Below are 14194 nucleotides of genomic sequence, written 5' to 3'. Positions count from 1 at the left end.
TGTGGACATTCCAATAGACCAGCTCTCTCAGCAAGGACTCGATGCAGGGGGACCAGGGCTTGTTTGGTTCATCACTAAGATTCTTCCAGTTGAACTATCTGTACTTCCCATCTCTCTCTCTCTCTCTCTCTCTCCCTCTCTCTCTCTCTCTCTTTTAAGATTTTATTTATTTATTCATAGACACAGAGAGAGAGAGGCAGAGACAGAGGCAGAGGGAGAAGCAGGCTCCATGCAGGGAGCCTGACATGGGACATGATCCCGGGTCTCCAGGATCACACCCCAGGCTGCAGGCGGCGCCAAACTCCTGCGCCACTGGGGCTGCCCCTGTACTTCCCATCTCTTGAGATTCTTTGCTTTATTTTCCTTTTAACTTCAATATGGAACCAAAGAGAACCAACATTGATTAAATGTCAGTTCAATATGTGTTTATTGCACACCAATTATTTTAAGGTTGTCTTTGCATGGGAGCATGGGACACAATGTGCATCTGAATTGCTCCTGGCCTAGAGCTGTTCTCGATGCAATGGTGCCAGGAAAGAGGGGCAGAGGTTGTGGACAACAGCAAAAGCAGGCACAAATAAGGGCTGCGGCCCTAACCTGAGCCCAGTTGTAAAGGACAAGTAGGGGTTAACCAGGTGTTGGGAGAAAGAAGAGAGATGATGACGTTAAGGGAACCCAGAGGCTCCGTACATGTGGGAAGCAAGTCTGATGGAGTCTGGTAAAGGGATACTAATCTTGACTGCTCTTTGTTTTGCCCAAGGAAGATAGGATGACGCTGCGCTGGGTTGTGCACAGCGTCACCAGGCTTCGGGGGCTTGGCAAGAGTCCTCTCCCTAAGACGACTATTACTAACTCTGGCCCCACTTTGTTTCTGTGGCTCTGATGTCAACAGCAAGGCAACAAATTATGCTGGCAAGGGGCTGGGCTTTCTTGCAAGTTGCAATCATGTTGGCTGCTCTAGAGCTCTCTCCACACAGCTCAGGCTACCGCAAAGCCCACGGGAGGGTGAACGGAAAAGTACCTGTAAATATTAAGGTTGGTTCCAAAGACACATTATTGGTTTGCTGTGTAATACCCTCTGGTGCCACTGAGGCCTGATTAATAACTAAACATCTGTCACAACTGTAATTGTTTTCCTTGTGCCACGATTGTGCTTCTACCATTGTCCTGTTCAAACGCAGAAGGGAGGGTGTAAATTATTTAGGCAACTGACTCTGGGTAAATAACGAACCAGTGCTGTGCAGGCAGTAAGTTTCTGTCAACTCCTTGCAGAGTGTGTGTCTCCGCCGACGTTCCCTTGATGTGCTCACAAATCTCTCTGAGAACATCGCTCTGGACCTCCGATGCGGCTGCCGGAGCAACCTGGAGAGGGAAAGCCTGAGAATGAGGCAAGGGGGTGCAGAGGAGCCCCCGGAGGGGGAGAGGAGCCGCCGAGGAGCCAGGCCCCCGACTTCCCCACTTGGCAAGTCATCTCCCCCCAAACCCCCCGGAGAAAGCGCTTTCTCAAGTGTTTGCTCAGGACTTGATTGTTTTCAGCCCTCAGGTAGGGGGGGGGTGCGGGGGCTGGGAGCCTTTGCTGCCGAGTGTCAGAGTGTGGGGGGGAGAGGAGGCTCCAGGGACAGGCCACCTGGGAGGGGTCCTGTGAGGACGGGTGTGCCAGCCGGGTACAGAGACTTTACTGTCCCTCTTGAGCCTGACAGGTTTCCACTGACTGTATCTGAGGACGGGCGGATAGGGCAAGGGGATGGGTTTGAAAACTGACCTTATCAGGGACTGATTAGGGGTGCTTGTTAGGAAAAGCAGCCACAGATGTCACTTACAAGGTGGGTACCATGTGGCAGCACGGGAGCAGAAGCTTGGCAGAGATGATCTCAATGAGTCCTCACGGTAGTTCTGGAGGAGTATTATTAACCCGGTTTTTACAGGAGAAAAATAAGACAGATAGTCAACATCTTGCTCCAGGTGGCATAGACAAACCCGGGACTCCTATCCATGTCTCTGTGAATCCAAAACTTATATTTGTAACTACTGGCCTCCCTGGCTCTCCTCACTAACAGGTGAGGACATCAGTTCAAGGGGAGGAGGGGTTTTATGCGCTCCAAGCCACAGGCTTCCTGCTGTTCAATTCTGCTCTCTTTCTTTTCCTTGGAGACATTCCGGGATGTAAAAACTCAAGACGAATTTCATCTCTGGGTGGTTTTGCAAGGAGGGAAGAAATCTTGATCTATGTGATGCTGGTGTCGATGAGTTGGTCTGTGGTGAGTCATATAATCGGATATGTTCTGAAATGGTCTCCCTAAGGCTGTTTGGAATGGGCTCTCCAGCCCTCTCTGCCACCAGCTGCCAGGAGTGACCGAAAGTGTCTGTGGTGGGGGCCAGGAGTTTATGGTTGGGCCACAGGGGATAAAAAGGAAGTGGGAATATTTCTGGTGACTACAGCTGGTTTTCAGTAATTTCTCTTGGGGCCTGGGGGCTAGACTACAGGGCTTAGTGCAGAATGCTAGAAGATGCTATCCAGAACCTTCTCCAACACAGCTCATTGTTTGGGAAATCAAAGCTTGGAGCTGACAAGACCCCTGGCCAAGGGCATGATATGCCGAAGGGCAGGTTTAGAGTGAGGCTCTGCTCAGGAGGGTTGGCCATGGGTGGGATGACGACCCCATCCAGCCTCCCCATTCCAGCTCACCCTTCCGGGAGAGGAGCCCCAAGAGCAGGAATGGACCAGTCCAAGGGTGAATTTTCTGATTGGCCTTTGCTCAGACTGGTATAAGTGATAGAAGGTGCTTGCCCTGAGAAAGTGGGGGGTATGTTGGGGGAAAGAGGTCAGGACTGGGCAGAGAAACATTTCTGCATGTCCTGCGTGGAGTAAATGGCGAATGTGACTGATGCTACAGAGAGGGAAAGACAATTGTCTACCCTACTAGATATGAAGATGCCATATAGAAAACAACAAAGAAGTCTGATGGAGTCAGAAATACCCTTTTTGCTCAACATATTCCCACATTAAAATATATTTCCTCATATCTTCCTGTGGCTTTGGGATATAGAATTTTTTTGGCCAGAAGTGTGATGGGCACGCATTAGACATTTGAGTTTCACCTGTCTCAAGGGGCAGCAGTAGCCCACGTGGAATGAGCCTGCTTCTTCCATGCCAACAGCTTCTCCTTTGAGGTTGGCATTAATTCTTTTTGGACCCCAGGCTGAGTGGTTCTGTGGCACCAGGATTATTCCCAACACACATTCACACCCATGCCTACCACAAACATGCATTTGCTTACTCCTTGCTTGGGGATACACCCACATTTCTCAAAGATTTCCTTGTGCAGTGGGCAGAGCGAGACAGCTAAAAAGAAAGATGAGATGGGGCCATGGGAGTGGATTCCATTGTCAAGGCCTCAGCACAAGGGTCAGGCATGGAGGGGAAGGGAACACAGCCCACCAGGAACATGTTCCCACATCAGTCCCCAGCAGCAATGACTTGCAGAGTACATTGTCTTCCTGTCCTTTGTTCCTTAGCTAGGAACCTCTTTCAGAAAGAGTATTGGGACTATAGCCTATAGAGTATTAAGGGCCTCCCTCAGACCCTGAAGCATGCTGCACGTGGCCCACATGGTTAGGGTTGATACGGGCAGAGTAGGCAAAATCATAAAGTAGGGAGGCATCTCCTTGATGTGTCCCATCTACCTGTCCCAGGTCATTCTCACACTTCCTGGTACCATTTTGGTTGCAAGTAATAAGAAGCAGGCAGAGATATCCTAAACGAAAAGAGGAATGTGTTTGGAAGACTCAGGCAGGGGTTGGGGGTAGGAAGGTTGCCTCATAGAATCCAAGGCCTCAGAGGTGGCTGGAATGAGGGCCTAGGGAGATATAGAAAACCCAAGAAAGCTGCTTCTCTCTGCCTTTCTGCGGTTCTCCAGTTTCTCACGTGAAAATTATTCTTGTCAGATAGCTGCCAATTTGGTAGCCAGCCTTGATTGAGAGTCAGTATTGTCTCAATTCCAAATTCCATAGGAATAGGCTCATTGCTGTCCACTCCTGATCAAATCAACAGTGTCCAGGGGAGGAGAGTCAGAGGGTATGAACATGGCTGCTTCCACTATAAATACATGGATGGAGGAGCAAGACAATGACCAGAGAAGTAGGTACCTTGTTAACCTAGTTCCTTGAGGTATTGGTTTTTATACCCTATTCTTGAAGTTGGCTGGCTGTCCATTAAGTGCTACTAAGGTGCATGCTATTAATGCTCTAATCTGGAGCACTTAAAAGCAGGTGGTCTTCAGAGGAGAGAAGTATCACTGATGGAACAAAAGCAGTGAGGTAGATAAAGCTGGCTGGGGGCACTAAGTGCAGTGTGAAGAGAGACCCTATGCAGAAGGCAGGGACTGCAAAAGCAGGGTAACCCCTCTATGCCTCAGTCTTCCTCTTAAATCTCCTCCTGAGATTTACTAAAGAATTCCACAGATTATCTATTCCTGTCTTTGCCAAGATGTGCGTAGGCTTTCTCTTGATATACCTGAAGGAGATGACCTAGAGATAGGGACCTCCTTCACTGCCACTTCATTTCTTGGAGTCGTGCAAGTGTACACAGCACGAAGACCTGACTTGGTTCTAGCCAAGGTACTTACTCCTCAGCCTGGAAGTCTGAGGGGATGTTCTTCCCCCTTTGTCCAGACTATAGGATCTGGGTCTTTGGGCCAGGTCTAGAGCTGACTCATGGATCGTCAGGCAGTCCAGAAGGCCCACTGGAAGAGAATCCCTAGGAAGTAAAGAGATGCCCAGGTGGCTTCAACTAAGGGCAGCTAAGTAAACAGTCCTACCATTGTCATCCTGCCCCAACCCAGTCTGAAGGAAGATTTTCTAATATGGGGAGAAATGGACGTGCACTCTTGATATATAATCTAAAAATAGCCCATGTTCCAAACAAAGTGTTTTTAGTATTTTGAAATGAAAACGTGTAGACAAAGCAAAGATTCAGAATGCATGACTCATTAAATTGCTGACTCTGAAAGCAATGGAAATTCAAAGGGATTTTTTTTCTCCCTCCCACCCCTGCTTTGAATAGCTTATGATAAGAGTCTCTACATAAACAGGACCCATAAACTCCTCCATGACTTAAGGTCCTGCACAGTGAGAGGCAGAAGGAACTCAACTTCTATTGCCTGGTTATTAAGTTGGCCTCCCTAGCTGAGCTGGAATGAACCAGAGCCACCCTGTCCCCAAGCCTACCCATTCTCATTTACCTCTTCATCCTCTCTGCCCTGTTTCATAACAGGTATTCAGAGAATTCTTTGGCCCCTCTGTGGACACTGCTTTTCCCTCCCCCTGGGTTCCAGATTCTGCTAGACCTCAAGAGCACTCAACTCATCAGCCCTAACAAGGATGCTTCATCACTGAGCAGTAGCTCTAGGGGTGTCTTAGGGAAGAGTGCACATCGTATGATACCCTAGCAGGATGCAGCCGTGGGCAGCTCCATCAACTGACTGGATGGTTTTGGGCTCATTGTTGGGATGGGAGGGGTTTGGCCTCATCAGTGGGGTTCAGTTTTTTTTTTCTCACAAAGACCTTTCTAAAATAATTCTTATGGGGAATCTCAGTACTTAAAATGGAGAAGAGGACCCATTCTCATTGGAGCAAGTTGTGTATGTGTGCACAGTTGGGGGAATGGGGAGGTCCTCCACATCACAAACCCATAGAGCTCACCTCCAATCTCTCCTAATTGCCATCACCTTCTTTACTTCTGATTGTCATCATGCTTCTTGAATACCTCAGAAGATTGTTAGCAGCTTGTTGAGTCTTATATCTGTCCAGAGTGCTAGTGTCCTATGAGGAAACTAAGATGACCCTTGATTACCAGCCAACATTTTCACCTCATGTTGCCTCAACTTCAACTCCAGTGGCTTTCTCCCCTCTCAGCCTTCACTACCATGGCCTCAGCTATCATCTTATCACCTTCTAGAATACCTTACCTCTGAGAGCTCACACAGAGTACACTTCTCTTTGACAACCTATGTTACAGCTGTTTACTATTACTGTTCTTACTTCAGGATGTGGAGCACTCTGAGAGAAAATCCTACATGGATACTGGGCATGGAAAGGCAACCTTACACACAACCTTCAACCCCAGAGGGTCCTTGTGTGGCTCACGCGTTCTTCTAGTGGTCAGGTCCCCTCCCCATTCTCTACCATTCTCTACCATTCTCTACCAGGGTTTCAACTCCTATCCATTCTTCTACAAACAATGCCACTTCCTGCTTCACAAATAGTTTCCAGGACGAAGCTTCTTCAACCTCCTGCCTACTCTTTTGTCACCTTTTCTGTGTTCATGTTCATTTTTCTTCCCCCTGCCCATCATAGTGGAAGAGGGGTCCCTCTATCAGTCCAAGGACCACCTGCCACATATGGGTGGACATCTATTCCTTTCCACCCTCTCTCAGGGACCTTATTCCATCAATTTTACCTCCTGTATTGTTCTTCAGTGTCTTTCTTCTTCCCCTAATCATAAACATTTGTTCTCTTGTCTTTTAAAAAAGATATAATTATCCTCAAACTTCTTGAAAAAATTGCCTACACTTGTCCTCATTCTCCATCTTTCTTTTCCTTCTCATCCCTCACTCACTGTGATCTGGCCTCTCTCCCTGTCAGTCCTGATCATATTCTGGCCAGAAGAAAGGATAGTGTTAGAGCAGAAGGAGCAATGCCAAGATGTGGGCTAGTTTAAAACTTAGCTCATCAAAATTTGTCAGGGGAGTTTACGAACTCTATGTTTGTGAGCTCTGCCTACTAAATCAAGAACTGTTCAAACAGAACCCAGAAATCTGCTGCCCTCAATTCGCTTTTCTCTGAGATGATCACTGACAGTCATGCCAGGTCCCCAGAGGCCCCTGTTGGGAGGGTCTCTGCTACCATGTTGCCACATCAGTAAGAACACTTTGCTCTCCCTTGTTTAGCTGGCCAAATCTTTTCTCCTCTCTTCCCTCCAGATGCAGCCATCCAGTTGGGATATTGGATTATCTTAGCCGAGAAATGTACAGTCACTCATTCTCCAGGAGATTGTCTGACTCTATTTTGGGACCCTTTTTCATCCAGGGTCTATTTATTTACTTCTGATGATTCTTCTAATGCAACATGTAACAAATAGATGATCCTCTGAACATCAGTGTAAATAAATATTCCTCTCAAAGTGCCTCATCATGAGTAAAATTCAGATGATGCTCCATGGTTTATCTACCTCTTGGAGAATATCCATGCATAGTAAAATATTAGAGATGCCCTACAGCAAAGAGAATGGTTTATCTTTGTTTAAGTCAGCTTTTCTAAACACAGTTTAAGTCTGAAACACTAGGTGTGAGTGTGTGTGTGTGTGTGTGTGTGTGTGTAAAAGCCTAGAAATCACATACTACATGTTTATTTCCTCTCTCTAGGATATGCCTGGTTCTCACATACCCTATGCCCAGTGAAGATTCACACCCATATTCATTCAAACACCGTAAATTGGTGCGCCAGGCTCTGTGCTGTGTGCTAGGCATAAGAGGAATAATCTTTTTCCTCATGCAGCTCATAGGCTCATGGAAAAGATGGATTAATACTCATCATAGAGTTTATGTGTTCAGATAAATTCATGCAAAGGGCGTACCTGGGAACATGCCACACACACACACATGCACACACACACAGGTAGTGATGCAGCTCCAGGGTATGACATTCACCTCCAAAACAAGAATACGATGTACAATATCATAGAATAAATGAATATATATCCATCCAAATATGCAGTTATTAGTAGTTACATTGCTCCTCAAGTATTTTTTTCACTAAACAATTTATCGCCAACATCCTTTTCTCTTGCTCTGTGATTTATTTAACCACTGCCCTATTGATGGCTGTTTAGGCTGCTCTATTTCTGCTCCCACCAGCAGTGCTGCAATGAGCATCTTTGTATATTTATCCTTATGAACCAGTGCAAGTATATCTAAATATAAATTTTCTAGAAGTGAAATTTCTGGGTCAGAAAGTATACACACTCTTTCTTTTGCTGGATTTGCCAAATGCTCTCCAGAATTATTGTACCAATTTGCCTAATAGAAGGGCCTCAGGGGACAGGGGGCACCGGAGTAGAGAGGATGGCAGCCATAGAGGAGAAAGGCTTAAAGGTGATAATTAATGGAGTAGTGTCCCTTAGAGAGTGAGCAGACATAACGTCAAGAGCCCAGTCTCCATGAAGAAAATATTCAATGTCCACGAAGTGGCCGTTCTGGATGGCACAGAAAATATTATAAATGATCTTAGCTAAGAAGTTTTGATTACTCTTTCACCTAGGTGGAGATTCTCTATGAAATTATCATTTCACCAAGGATCCATTCACTTTCTGTGTGATTCTTCTATTAAAACAGGCCAGAAAATCAATGATTAACATTAGCAGGAATAAGCATCCTCTAAAGGCACTCCATACTCAATAAGCCAATTAGCCCCTAGGATTTTGGTTTCTTTGGAAGGACTTTGGGCATTAGGAGTCTGTATGACTGCCCTGCTGGCCTTTCATAGGGGATGCAGCAGTGGGCCACACATACCGGCATCATGGGATAAACAAGGCACACGTTCATGCAATGTCCATTCCTCCTGTTGGCCAGTAATTTAAGACAATTTAGTACTAAAACAAAAGTAGATCTGTTAGGGTATGGAATGCTAGTTTTTAAGACAAAAATATTCAAAACACTTTCTTGCTTGCAGGGGGCTGTTTTGGACACTGACCCCATAATTCTCTATCATCAGAAGCCCTTTTAGGAGGTGTTTAGATTTAGGGGCACTTGGGTGCCTCAGTGAGTGAGGCACCTGCCTTTGGCTCAGGTCATGATCCCAGGGTCGTGGGATGGAGCTCTGCATCAGGCTCCCTAGTCAGCTGGAAGTCTGCTTCTACCTCTCCCTCTACCCTCACCCTGCTTGTGCTCTCTCTCTCTCTCTCAAATAAATAAGTAAATAAATAACTTTTTTTTAAAAAGGAAATATTTAGACCAAATTCATCCACCCTACTCCTAGTGTTTGTGTCACATTCTTATTTGAGCATTTTCTCCTATTGAGAAAGTGGGGCAGAGAAGGGGAGGGACAGGGGAGTGCATGTCTTAATAGTCTTGCTGCCAGCAGAAGAGTGTATAAAAACAGCACTTTGCCTCCGGATCAAGGCAGCCTTGCCCATCACAGAGTCCAAAGGGAACTGAACGCTAAGCAGCCCCTCAGGCCTGTCCCATCGCTTGCCTCTCCTCCAGCCTTTCCCATTGGAGCCATCTCCAGCTCTCCACTTGTGGCCCACCACAGCCACTGTTGGAGCCTCTTCCCCTTGGACCTTTTATCTCTCCTTAGTCTGGCTACTACTGCTTTGTAATAAATCCCCCCAAACTCGGAGGGGTCATAAGCCAAAGAATATCTTACGTTCATGGAGTCTGTGGGTCAGGAGTTCAGTGGGGATGGCTCATCCCTACTCCGTGATGTCTATGCTTCAGTTGGAAAGACTTGGATGGCTGGGGCCTGGAATCATTTGGTTATTCTTCATATGTTTGCTGCCTGGGCTGAGAAGGCTAAAGGAGAATTGGTTCAGCTGGGAGCATATGACTCCTCCATGCTACTGTGGTTCTCATAGCCTGGCATCTGGGTTTGAAGACAAGCATCTAGTGACAAGCCTTCTAGGAGGACCTGCTTGGCCCTTTATTACTTTGCCATGTAAAAATCCCTCCTGGCATATTTTAGTGGTCAAAATGGTCCAAACCCTCTTAGATTCAGGAAGTGGAGGCATAGACAGCACATATCAGTGGGAGGAGGTTCAAAGAATTCATGGACCATGTAGTAAAGCTACCACAGTTTTCGTGGATCCTGGATCCTTCTGCCACCCACCCCCAGGGATGCACCTCTGCTTCTAGGGAACACAGAAGAACTGGATGCTGGGGTGAGTTAAGATAAGGGGCATTCCCAGTGATCTGAGAATCCTGTGCATAATTCTGAACATTGTTTTGTTTTATTTTAAGATTTTATTTATTTATTCATGAGAGACACAGAAAGAGAGGCAGAGACACAGGCAGAGGGAGAAGTAGGCTCCATGCAGGAAGCCCGATGGGGGCCTCTATCCTGAATCCCAGGATCACACCCCGGGCCGGAAGCAGACACTCAACCTCTGAGCCACCCAGGCGCCCCTGAACATTATTTTAGAAGAGTGTTTGTCTCTTTAAGTTATCCCAACCTGGTTTGTGCTATATGGGCAGAGACAGTAACCAAGACAGGTTTTCAGGCAAAGTAGTAAACCAGCGCATTCCAGGAGAGAGTAGTGGGGGCTCCCGAACTGCCCTCCACGACTCTAGGGGATGCTTGAAGTATATAATTAATTTGTCCCTGTTCACACAGACCTTTGATGAAATGCACTTAAGGGAAAGCTGTAACTGGTTCCACTGTGCTGCAGTTAGTCAAATGTCTGCCTTACTCCCCTTCCAGGGCAATCTTCTCTTATTATACTTGGGGGAAACAGGTGGCCTTCAGGTCTGTTCCTGAGTCAAGCCACCCTACAACTGATTCTTGTTACTTGCTCCCATCCGCCAGCTGACGCCATCGCAGCCCTGTGCAGCTTCACTTGCGGTTCACTCCTGGGACTCTTGGGACAACCAGAGGAGCCACCACCAGCCTCTGGGCCAGGGGTGGTGATGCTAGAGGGTGGTTTCCTTCACGTACCCTCTCTCAAATTCCCGCAACTCCACCAACACACAGCAGATGGACATCAATCACAGGTTTTACCGAAGGTTTGGGAGTAACCAGAGAATTTCAATTTAGGGGGAAAATTGCAGTATACAAATAAATCTTAGAATCCCCCCAAAATAAAAAAATATTGTAAAGGGTCTTTTTTTATGTATGGATCCCTTTGGCAGCCTGGTGGAACCTGTGAGTTATGTTTTTAAATGCAGGAGGTGGAATAATTGAGGCAACAACAGAGGAAATCAATTATATTTAAGTACACTATCAAAATACTAAAACAAAACAAATGTGTGATATAATAATACATGTTGTTGATGCATTAAATAATAAGATCTAGCAGTGTGAGTAATAACTATCATAATTTTGAAGTATCGCAGTGGTGAGTGTAAACAACATTATGGAATGGTCACAACTGTAACCTTGTAGGAAAATGAGTGGCAAAGTCACAGTATTGCTAATTCCGCTGCACCTTATGGCTTGTGCTTATAGTTGGAGAAAATGCTGGATTCCATTTAGAGGATAATGAAACTAAAGATAAATTATTTCCCATCCAAATCCGTGGACCCCTTGAATTCTATCATCAGAGCCCCCAGGGTGAGAGCCCTCCAGGCTCCCTGTCTGGTGGGTTTCTTAGCCGTGTTGCCAGGCCTCAGGGGGGCAGTCCTACCCTCTCATTTCTCAGAGCTACTGCTTCTTTCTTTAGCCCTTCCCAGGGAAGATCTCCATCTCTGTTTAGAAATCCCAACCTCGGGGCACCTGGGTGGCTCAGTTGGTTAAACATCTGCCTCTTGATTTTGGTTCAAGTCATGATCTCAAGGTTGTGAGATCTATCCCATGTTGGGCTCCACTCTGGATGTGGAGCCTGCTTCAGATTCTCTCTCTGCCCCTCCCCCACCTCTCTCTTTCTCTCCCTCTTAAAACCAAACAAAACCTAACCTCTACTACAGGATGAATCTCCCTCTGATTTCCTCTCCCCCCACAGGGACAATCTATAGAACTCAATGCACCCAGGCAATAGCTAGTAGGAATAATATTTTGGCAAATATTATACTGGTGCATGTTAACATTAAGGCTGAACCCAGGTCAAAAGACCTCATCCCAGGGCTTGATGACAGACATTTGGCTTTCTAAGAAGGCATGAGGCTTCAAAGCCAAGCTTCATGGACAGAGAATTTGTACATTCAAAGGCTACAGGAGGGACTCAGATCTTTTGATTCTTCTCCTGGTGTAAAAAGATACCTCTGACCACTTTTCAGGCTTAACAGTGAGGCAAGGGAGAAGGAGCATATGACACAGGAGAGGTAAAGGAAACTTCTCTCCCTTTTCTGGTCACGAGTTGGAGGGAAAAAAAGGATGAATGATAAGAAGGTAAGAGAACTAAGGAAGGCTATTCTGCTTCTCTTTCTCTCTCTACGCACCAGGGTACAGAGGCTCCTGACTTACCCCTCCATGGGGTCTCTGGGAGCCCACCAGACAGGGCACCTGCCCGAAGATGCTGCCTTTGGTCTAAATGTGTGGAGAAGGCAACAAGGTAGCTCTCTCGAGCCTTACTCAGTAGTGGTGGGGCAGAGACACTAAAGGAGAGGCTAACTAGTTTGCCCAAGGTGAATGCCAAGGTGTCCCCAGAACAGAGGTTGTGTGCAGATCCCTGAGTCACATCTGGTTGGAGGGTAAAGCATAGACTCAGGGATGTGCAGCCATGTAGAACTGAAAGGTAGCCAAACAGTAAGGGCAGAGCCCAGGACTCCTGAAAGAGCTGCATAAACTTGAAGGAGCCCCACGCTGCCAGTTCTAAGCTTCAGCTTTGGAGGCCAGTAGGATGCCAGTGTGACAAGATACATCACCTGGGGAGACAATATGAGAGGCTGAACATTTTTAAAAATAAACTTTGTTATTTGGAACACTTTCAGATTTACAGAAAAATTGAGAAGATAATACAGAGTCCCCATATATCCAACACTCAGTTGTTTCTACTGTCATTTCACCATGAGGATGGTATGTTACATTTACTGTATCAATATTGACACACCACTATTAACCAAGGTCCATATGTTATTCAGATTTCCTTAGATTTCATCTAATGTCCTTTTTCTGTTCCAGGACCTCATCCAGGATGTGACATTACATTTAGTTGTCACGTCTCCTTAGGATCCTGTTGCTTGCTACAGTTTCTCAGACTCTTCTTATTTTTGATGACCTTGACAATTTTGAGAGGTATTGATCAGGTATTTTGAATATCCCTCCACTGGGATTTGCCTAATGCTTTTCCTATGATTGGACCGGGGTTATGGGTTTGGAGGAGGAAGCCCATGGAGGTAAAGTGCCATCTTTATAACATCATACAAAAGATACATACAATAAACATGACTTATCACAGTCCATGTTGACCTTGACCACCCGGCTAATGTGTTTGTCAGGATTCTCCACTGTAAAGTTGCTAATTTTCCCTCTTTCCACACTGTACTCATAAAACTTTTTTTTATTATTGAAGTATAGTTGACATACAATGTTAATATTAGTTTCAGGTATATGACACAGTGGTTTGACAATTTTGTACATCACACAACACTCACCAAAATTAATTATAGTTACCATCTGTCACCATATAACATTATCACAAAATTATTAACTATATTCTCCATGCTGTACATTCTCATGACTTATTTCTTTTACAACTGGAAGTTTGTACTTCTTAATCCTTGTCACTTATCTTGCCCATCCCCCACCCATCTACCCTCTGGCAACCACCACTTTCTTCTCTGAGGTTATGAGTCTGTTTCTGGTTTTTGATTGTTCTTCTGCTTTGATTTTTAGATTCTTCATATAAGTGAAATTACATGGTATTTGTCTTTCTCTGAATGGCTTATTTCACTTAGCATGATACCCTTTAGGTCCACCCATGTTGTCACAAATGGTAAGATCTCATTCTTTTTTATGGCTGAGCAATATTTCACTGTGTATATAAATATGTGTGTGGATGTATCACATTTTTATCCATTCATCTGATGATGGATATTTAGGTTTTTTCCATATCTTAGCTTTTGTAAATAATGCTGCAATAAACATAAGAGTGCATATGTCTTTTTGAATTCACGTTTTCATTTTCTTTGCATAAATACCCAATAGTGGAATTACTGGATTATAGAATGTATTTTTTGGAAGAAAGCAGAAAGTGTGTATAACAGACTACACATAAGAAATGAGAGTTCGGCTCCATCTCTATGAGGGTGGGGTATCTATATAAGTTATCTGGAATTCTGTAGAAGAGATTTTGTATGTGTTCAACAGTGTTTACATACATATCAACTCATGGATATCTATTTTACATTTTGGGTAAAAATTCAATACAACTCTGTTGTTGTTAAGATTTTATTTATTTATTCATGAGAGAGGCAGAGACACAGGCAGAGGGAGAAGCAGGCTTCCCACAAGGAGCCCTATATGGGACTTAATCCCGGGACTCCAG

General features: G+C 45.3%; 1 protein-coding gene across 1 annotated transcript in view; it reads left to right on the top strand.

Annotated features, from left to right (window-relative positions):
• Positions 1-1343: 1343 nt before the first annotated feature.
• Positions 1344-14194, top strand: part of CALN1 (calneuron 1) — a 483340-nt gene continuing 470489 nt past the window's right edge. Inside the window, exon 1 of the mRNA XM_055341425.1 lies at positions 1344-1462. Coding sequence (XP_055197400.1) covers positions 1344-1462 — 119 coding nt within the window. The remainder of the gene's footprint in view (positions 1463-14194) is intronic.

The sequence above is a fragment of the Nyctereutes procyonoides genome, unplaced genomic scaffold (assembly GCF_905146905.1).
Source record: "Nyctereutes procyonoides isolate TBG_1078 unplaced genomic scaffold, NYPRO_anot_genome, whole genome shotgun sequence".
NCBI classification, from domain to species: Eukaryota; Metazoa; Chordata; class Mammalia; order Carnivora; family Canidae; genus Nyctereutes; species Nyctereutes procyonoides.
The sequence above is the reverse complement of the archived record's forward strand: the minus strand, read 5'-3'. Positions and strand labels throughout refer to the sequence as shown.